The sequence below is a fragment of the Perognathus longimembris genome, chromosome 16 (genome assembly GCF_023159225.1).
Source record: "Perognathus longimembris pacificus isolate PPM17 chromosome 16, ASM2315922v1, whole genome shotgun sequence".
Lineage (NCBI taxonomy): Eukaryota > Metazoa > Chordata > Mammalia > Rodentia > Heteromyidae > Perognathus > Perognathus longimembris.
The window spans coordinates 58,800,320-58,809,236 of NC_063176.1; the positions used below are offsets into that span (position 1 = coordinate 58,800,320).

General features: G+C 55.8%; 1 protein-coding gene across 1 annotated transcript; it reads left to right on the top strand.

Annotated features, from left to right (window-relative positions):
- The first annotated feature begins 2,699 nt into the window (after positions 1 to 2,699).
- Positions 2,700 to 4,312, top strand: Tmem271 (transmembrane protein 271). The gene has a single exon (XM_048364564.1). The coding sequence runs from the start codon at positions 2,700 to 2,702 to the stop codon at positions 3,843 to 3,845; it is 1,146 nt and encodes a 381-aa protein (XP_048220521.1). The 3' UTR covers positions 3,846 to 4,312.
- The last annotated feature ends 4,605 nt before the right edge of the window (positions 4,313 to 8,917 follow it).

Consider the following 8,917-nt stretch of genomic DNA (forward strand, 5'->3'; position numbering starts at 1 on the left):
AGAACCAGGCCAGCATGTATACCCAGTCACAGACTTATTCTCCTACCCATTCATCCCACACAACCAGGTGTGGTGCTGAGCCCTGGTGGGGAACAATGGGACAGCATCCTGCCTTCCACCAGCTCTCCATTTCACGCAGAATACATATTTGGACCACAAGGAAATCCTAGGTCGTGGGGAATATCTTCTAGGGTTATGACAGGAGGCGGCTGGGGGAGTAGGGAGGCTGAGGATCCAGCACAGCCAGTAGGTGACAGAAAGTCCCTCTGATAATGGGGCACCTACCTCAGTTTGTTTCAAGGAGTGAATAAGGTCTCCTAAAGCTCTCAGTGCAGCACTGAAGGATGAACAAAACTAAGGCTATTAAGTGACATGAAGCTATGATTTGAGAAAGGAGAAGCAGCCAGGTGAGGCTGTGGGGCAGCAACACACTCCAAGAACAGGACACAGCAGGAGGCGGCAGGTGAATTTGAGCAGTGGGGAGATAGTAAGCAGAGTGGAAGTGTTCAGGGAGGGGAGATGTTGCTGCTTCCTGAGGAGCCTCTGAGAATGAGGCGGTGAGAAGCCGTCCTCACAGCCTGGCAGCTATATTCTTCCACCTGAGGAGCACACGCCATCCTTGAGAGGAGGAAGAGGAAGCGGCCAGTCTCTTCCTCTCTAAGGCAGGCAGTGGGAGTAAGAGGCGCTCCTTCATCCTCTATCTGAGGTGGCTGCAAACCCAGTTTCCCTGGAAACCAGCTCTCAGCTCCGCCTGCGTGTCCAACCCTTATGCAGCGGGCTTCCACGGCCCCAGACGCGGGGCACATCGTTGTCCTGCTCCAGGAGCTTACCAAATCTGCTCGCTCTGCTAAAAATGCAGTGAAGCAAGCTGGCGCCCCAGGTGGCTGTTGGGCTGACTAGACCCCACATAAACGTGAGGCTTCCTGATGAGGGCTAGGCCCTGCCCACTGTCCGCACATTGGGGACCCCTCTATCCCCACTTGCTGGTATCTCTGTGTCGTGGGGGGACAGAGTGCGCGTGGGGCGACAGAGTGCGCGTGGGGCCGGATCCCTCCCGAGCGCCGACAGCTGCGCAGGCGCATTCTCAAGTGCTCCTCCCCCTCCCACCCGGGTGGTGGGCGCAGCCACCACCCAGCAGTTCCCACGCTGCGCAGGCGGCCTGAGTCACCCGCGCCGGGGACTGCAGGCAGGGTGAGGCCGCTCTATGGGATCTACTGCCATCAGATCTTGCGCCTGCGGAGGCGCGCAGGGTCCCAGCAAGGCTACTTGTGCCCACCCCTTCTTCCAGGCAGAATTCCGCGGAAATTTCCTGCCGGGTTAGGAGACTGGACTGGACCGGACCCAAATCTGGACTCACTCTATCTGCCCAAGACTCCCCGGCCCCGTTCCGTGGCTGGTTCTCCAGAGGCACCTCCAGCCTGCCAAGCACGAGCACTCTGCACACGGGCACACCCGCGCGTGGCACACACTCCACACAGCACATTCCGCATACGGTGGACACCCATGTAGCACTCACCTGCATAGTGTTCCACTGCACACAGCGCACATGGTGCACACCCGCGTAGCGCACACTGCACACTCCACATACTCCCTTAGTGCACAGTGCACAGGAAGCCTACTCGGAGTAACACACTACACGGTGCACACCTCCATCACAGCGCATTCCCCCACCGTACACACCACATGCCTTGCACCCAAATACAACACCAACTTCTGCACACAACACACACCATGCTTCTCCCACCCCCACACCTCCACCACGCACGCATATACCCCTTCTACACACACTTGCCCCATAGACACCCTTTGTACCTCACGCTGCACGTAGCTCCCCCCCCACCTGCGCACACCGCACACGCCCTTCGTGCACTTAGTGGACACCTCACACACCGCACACACAATACATCACACCCCTCATACGCACACCGCGCTTGCACGCGCACACACACGGACGCGCGCGCGCGCGCCAGCGATTTTCAGGGATCAAGACCTCCTGGCTCGTCCCCACCAGCTCCCCGCTCCCCTCCCCTCCTTTCCCGGAGACTCACCCTTCCCCGCTCCTCGCCTGGCAGGCTCCCTCCGGTGCTGGCCCTTCCGTCCCGCCCCGAGCTAACTTCTTCGGGATCCCCGGTGCTGGCCGGCGGGAGGGCGTGGAGGCCGAGCGGGCCGGGTGGGCAGGACTGGCAACCCGGTCGGGGGGCACCGAGAGGTGGAGGGTGCTAGGGGTGGGGCCCGGGAGGCCGGGAGGAGAGGTCCCCGGGCGGCGGGCGCTGGGGGCGGGCTGGCCGGCGGGGACGCGGCGAGGGGCACCTCTCCTCGGGGAGGGCGAAGGGGCGACCTGGGGACGGCGGGGGCGGCCGGGGGCCGCGCGGGCGGCGCCAGGGCGAGGCGCGCGGGGCCGCGAACGGGTGGGGGAGCCGCGCTTCCGGGACGCGGAGCCGCGGGCTGGGGAGGGGGCGCGCGCGCCCAGCGGTCCTCCGCGCCGCCTCGGTTCCCGGCGCGGGGTCGCGGCGGCGGCGGCGGTGGCGAGAGGCGGAGGATGCGGGCTCTAGCGGTGGCGGCGCGGGCCCGAGAGGACGCGGGAGGATGAGGAGGAGGCCGGCGGTCCGGCCGCGCGGCGCCGGGAGGAGGCGCAGGCGGCGGGGGCGGCGGCGGGCGGCGGCGGGCGCGCGGGGCGCGGGCCGGTTCGGGCGCGGAGGATGAAGTGGAGCGTCCGCGGGGCCTGCGCCGCGCTCGCCTCCTGCCTGCTGCTCGCCTGCGCGCTCAGCGCCGCCGCCGTGGGTCTCAAGTGCTTCTCCCTGGGCTCGGAGCTCCGCGGGGAGCCGTTCCGGCTCGGGGCGGCCGCCGGAGCCTTCTACTCCGGGCTGCTGCTGGCCGCCGGCCTCTCGCTCCTCGGCGCCGCCCTTCTGTGCTGCGGACCCCGGGAGGCGCCCCTCGCTGGGCCCCCAGGGCCGGAACCCGGCCCCGGGCTCGGGGCGCCCGCAGCTCCCGCGGGCGCTCCAGAGGCCTCGCCGGGCGAGGCGGGGCCGGCGGCCGGGCCCCCGGGGCCGGTCAACAGTCAGAACCTGCTGCTGCTGGGCGTCCTGGTCTTCATGCTCGGGGTCCTCAGCGCCTTCGCGGGCGCGGTGATCGACGGCGACACCGTGTCCCTGGTGGAACGCAAGTACTCCCACTACTGCCTGCCGTCGCGCACGCCGGCGGCGGCCCCCGGCCCGGCCCCGGGCGCCGCGGCCCCCGGCCCCGGCCCGGCCCCGGGCGCGCCGCGCTCCCGCAGCGCCCTGGACAGCGCCACGTCTGCCAAGTGCCGCCAGCTGAAGGACTACCAGCGCGGCCTGGTGCTCTCCACCGTCTTCAACTCGCTCGAGTGCCTGCTGGGCCTGCTCAGCCTTCTGCTGGTCAAGAACTACAAGTCGTCCCAGGCCCGGCGCGGCCGGCGCGGCCGGCGGAGGGCAGGACGCGCCCTGGCGCGTTCCCGAGGCGGCCCCGGGCTCCGCGTGCAGCCGCCGGCCTCCCGGGCGCGGCGGGGCCGGCGGGGCCGGCGGGGCCGGCGCCTGCAGCCGCGGCCGAGCGAGGCCTCCATTCTGTCCCCGGAGGAGTCCGACTTCTCCGCCCCAGGGGACTGCGCGGGCTTCGCCCCGCTCCACGCCGTGTCCTACATCAACGTGGGCGTCTTCCACGCGTTCGACGAGGCGGGAGTGGAGGTGTGCTGCGGAGGGCATCCGTCGGTGGAACTGCCGGGGTACGCGCCCTCGGACCCGGATCTCAACGCCTCCTACCCGTACTGCTGCCGGCCGCCGCCGTGTGAGGCAGCGGCGCGCCCCTGGGAGCCGAGCCGGGCCTGCTGAGCCGGGCGCGGCCCCCGCAGGACCCCCAGCGGCGGGCCCGGCCCGGCCCGGCCCGGCCTTGCGGGGCTGGAGCCGCCACCGGGCTTGACGTTCTCTGGCCTGTCCCCCTGAGGGCTCAGTGACCACAAGACAGCCCTCCGGTGTTCTCCTTTCTGTGTCGGGCGGTTTCTCTTCTCTGTGTTGTTCGTATCCGGAACCCATTTAAAGTTTACAATAAATGTGTGGGGTGGGCTCGCCGACCGCAGTGCTCCTTGGCAAGTCCGCTCCCCGGGCTGCGCTCAGGGGGCGGATATCACTCGCGGACCTCCGCCGAGGGGACAGAGACAGCAGCCAGGATCTTAGGAATGGAGGAAATGAAAACCACCCAACAGCAACACTTTGTACACGGATGTGCCTGCTTCTGTCCACACTTTCTTACTGTAAAGCTCAACATAAACAGTGAAAAATGTTTGGTAAATTTATTGCAATTTGACATTGGTGAGTTCCTTTATTAAATTAATTGCTATGTTATTGGAGAACGTTCATCCACTTGGGATTAGCGTATGTCTACACCAAATCAGCATGGGGGAAATGGCTGAACTGGGTCGGACAGATGTTGAGTTTGAACAGCTGTGTTCTGCTTCGCTGATCAACTAAGTCCAGCCTTTCTTTGAGTTAGCTTCCTGTTTGTGCAGATACTGATATTGGCCCCTGCATTTCTGTTTCTGGAAACTGGCTGTGTGGTTTCTACTGCAAAGCAGTAGACTTTATTATATATATATATATATATATATATATATATATATATATATATATATATGAACAATCGAATCCTATTTTGGAAAATCACACTCATAGTTTTTCTGCAAAGATAATTTTCCTGTTAACTCATTGATCTAGTAATTTTTACTCATAGCATTTCATTTACCATATACCCTTTAAATAGCCTTAATGAATGTGAAGGATATACTTTTAAATGACTAGGATATGTGTGTGCATATTAACACACAATATGAAATGAGTTCTATATGAATGGAGTGTGTTTTCATCCTTCTGGTGGGTTGGTGGGAAGCAGGCTCTAGGTCTTGGAGAAAGGTGATCTGACCTCCACATACCTGGAATGATGGTACCAGGGAGAGAGCTGCTGACTGATGAGTTAGGAGCAGAGTCCTGCCCTGGGTGGAAGGAAAGTCGTGGGCCACCTGCAAGTGCAAGGGAGGAGCAGCACAAAGCATGGCATTGGTGGCGCATGCCTGTAATCGTAGCTACTCAGGAGGCTGAGATCTGAGGATCATGGTTCAAAGCCATCTTGGGCAGGAAAGTCATTGAGACTCTTTTTTTTTTTTTTTTTTTTTTTTTTGCCAGTCCTGGAGCTTGGGACTCAGGGCCTGAGCACTGTCCCTGCCTTCTTTTTGCTCAAGGCTAGCACTCTACCCCTTGAGCCACAGTGCCACTTCTGGCTTTTTTTTTTTCCTGCTTATGTGGTGCTGAGGAATCGAATCCAGGGCTTCAGGCATGCTAGGCAAGTACTCTACTGCTAAGCCACATTCCCAGCCCTGTGAGACTCTTATCTCCAATTCACCTCTGGAAAAAATAGAAGTGGAGCTATGGCTCAAAGTGGTAAAGTTTTAGCCTTGAGTAAAAGAGCTCAGGGACATTGCTCAGGCCCCGAGGTCAAGCCCTATGACCACCACCATCAACAACAACAAAAATAAGTCATAGAAATACAGGGTTTTAGCTGGGTGCCAGTGGCTCACACCTGTAATTCTACTTACTCAGGAGGTTGAGATCTGAGGATCAAGGTTTCAAGCCAGCTTGGGCAGGAAAATCCATGAGACTCTTATCCTTAATTTATCACAAGAAGTCAGAAGTGGAGCTGTGCCTCAAGTGCTAAAGTGCCAGCTTTGAGTGAAAAAAAGCTCAAGGACAGTGCCCAGGCCCCGAGTTCAAGCCCCAAGACCAGCAAAAAAAATAAAAAATAAAAATAAAATCCTAGGTTTCATCTTCAGTGATCAGAAAGCTGCTTCTAACTGTTAAAAAATAAAAAGTATACCAGTGTTTCCCAGGTGCAGGCTCTGGGATGGGACTTTTCCTCAGTGACGGGTGCACTGCTGAGAGCTCCCTGTACCTGAGAGCTCCCCTGCATCCTGGTGAATAAGAACAGCCCCCTACTCTGTACCACCTGGCATCTGACCCAGCTGCCCTGATGCAGCAGAGTCTGAGAAGAGAAGGCTACAGCCTGTTTTCATGAAGAAAGGTGAGACCTGTCACCAGTCAATGGGCTGATCTATGGTGAGGTAAATCCATCCCGTTGATGCTTGAGAAATTCTTGTGTATCTCTGGAGCTTGATCCAAGAGGCAATGGACTCAGTCCTGACTGTAAAGGTAATCACTGTGGCTAGTTTACTTGGCTCTTGCCTGCAGGGCATCTTAGGCCTTTATTCTCCTAGAGTAGTGGGAGAAAGGGGGTTTAGTCTGGTTTACTGGGTCCCCTTGATGGCCTTCTTCCCCCAGAAGTTGTTTCTGTCTCAGGACAGCAGCATTTTGGCCATCAGACTAATCAGAAATATTTCAGTAGCAGCACAAAGTGACCTTAAGTACCTTTTCTCATCTACCTAGTCAAGCCAACTTAGGTATTTCCAACTTGTTAGGCAAAGGCCTAACAGGTGGCCTAAAGGCCAGCCTCCTGAGGCTGCCCTGTAAAGGCAGCCAGGTTTGTCTGATGGGTGAGCAAGGGTGTAAACTGTGTGCATGTATGTGTTCATGTGCACACACAGCTGCCTGGGCAGAATGGAACCCATAGATACAAGGATGCTCTAAGTCAACACTCCTTAGACCTCTTTGTTTTCTTGCATACTTTATGAAGCTCCAAATGTCAGGTGCTTTATAAGTCCTTCAAATTTGCAACCAAAGTCAGTGGATGCTCTGAAGTTTTAGACTTTTCTTAAGAGGGAACAGAAACTTCCCAGAATATGGCACAACAGGCCGGTCAGGCAGAACTTTTTGCCATCTGTATCTGGTTGGAGCAGAGTTGGTTGCCATCAGAGTATCTGGTTGGAGCAGAGGAGGAATCTAGGGTAGGTGAGAAAGGGCCTTTCCCCTAGTTTTGGGTGAGCCAGCTTCTTCCATGTGAATTAAATGGGTCATTTTAGGATTTGATGTTACCAGTTCCAAAATTACTGTAAGGGCTAGGGATATGGCCTAGTGGCAAGAGTGCTTGCCTCATATACATGAGGCCCTGGGTTCAATTCCCCAGCATCACATATACAGAAAATAGCCAGAAGTGGCGCTGTGGCTCAAGTGGCAGAGTGCTAGCCTTGAGCAAAAAGAAGCCAGGGACAGTGCTCAGGCCCTGAGTCCAAGCCCCAGGACTGGCCAAAATAATAATAATAATTATAATTATAATTATTATTATTGTAAGCTTCACATTACAGAGGTGGATATGACCAGTGGGATCCCCAAAATTTCATTGCTTAAAACTTATCCCTACCTGTAAACTCAGATTTCAACAAAGACCAGTATAGGAGGGAACCAGGAGGATCATGTGGTCACCAGCTTTCCCTTCCAATCCGAGAACTCACATTTACTTCACTTTGGAGCTTTAGTCAGCTGTTCAGAACTAGTTCTTTAGCTACCTGGAAATCAAGGCACTCTTTGTCTTTCAAGTGGGTTTTGTGCTTCTGCTAGTTTTTTTTTTTATGACAAGATGCCAGAACCAGACAAACATATTTTAGCATTTTTGATGCTCTGAGTTTGCATAGAATTATTTTTACATGATGGCATAATTTGGTTTAAGGGAACAATTTAATTAGGATACTTAATGATACTGTGTATGGGACTGAGCAGTAAAATTGCTAAATAATCCATGTTTTCTTAAGGTCAAATGAACCCTCTGTTGCCTGGGTCATGGTCAGGCCTGGGGTGTGGGTGGGGAAGGCCTAAGAAGAAAGGGCCCCTAACTAGGCTGGCCATCTGAGCACATGAAGAACATAACCCTAGGGGGAAGGTGAGGGATAGGCCTTGCAGACTGGCATGGTGGGACATGCTGGAGGCAGCTGACAACATTCAAAGGCCACTCTGAATGGCATGGGTTGAGGAGAAAGGGGGACTACATAGGTGAGAACAGGCATGCAGGGAGGAGGAAAGCAGTGAGAACAATGCAATAACAATAAAAGTACTGCTCCACGTATTTCATACTATTTTGTCCTTTTGAGGTTCTGATGCTATTAATACCTAGTTTTTAGACAAAAAGGCAGAACAACTGAAGGATTGGCCCAAGTGTGTGGGGTTAGGTCCGTTGTTCTATTAGGTTATTCACTCTTCAAGAGAGCAGGCAGGAGCCCTTACCATGTCTCAACTTGTCACATGTAAGACAACTTTGGTGGGCTTTCTTTCTCTATTTGCCCCAGCCCAACTTCTATAGGCTGCATCAACCCAGCCATGTCCAGCCTCTAAGATACCCAGTCCATCCCCTCATCTCAGAGCAGTCTTTCCTGCTCCTTTCTAGGAAACATCTACATTTTTTTTTCAAAGTAGAGCTAAGGAGTACCTCCTGAAGAACCTCTGGCCCTGTGTCTTCATGCTCACCTGCACCCCAGCCTGTGGTGGTCACAGCAGTCAGTTTCTCATACGTAGAGCTGGCAGAGTATTCAGTCTTGCCCTTGGCCAGCCCTGGGCCTCTGAGGCAGGCCTGCGCCTCTTTTACTCTGCATGAGCAGAACTGGCCATATGCATGCTAATATCCTCTTCATAATGAACAGGCAAACTGGGACAGGCACTGGTGGCTTATGCCTGTAATCCTGGCTATTCAGGGAGCTGAGATCTAGGGGATTGTGGTTTGAAGATAGACCAGGCAGAAAACTCCATCTCCAAAATAACCAGTAAAAATCTGGGCTCGAGATGTGGCTCAAGTAGTAGAGAACTAGCCAAACAAGCAAACTAAGAAAGTGCAGGCTGGGGATGTGGCTCAGTTTTAGAGTGCTTGCCTAGCATGCATGAAGACCTGGGTTTGATTCCTCAGCACCACATAAACAGAAAAGGCCAGACATGGTGCTGTCGATCAAGAGGTAGAGTGCTTGCCTGGAGCAAAAAGA

Coding starts and splice junctions, on each gene's coding strand:
- Tmem271 (XM_048364564.1), top strand. CDS start 2,700: ATGAAGTGGAGCGTCCGCGGGGCCTGCGCCGCGCTCGCCTCCTGCCTG.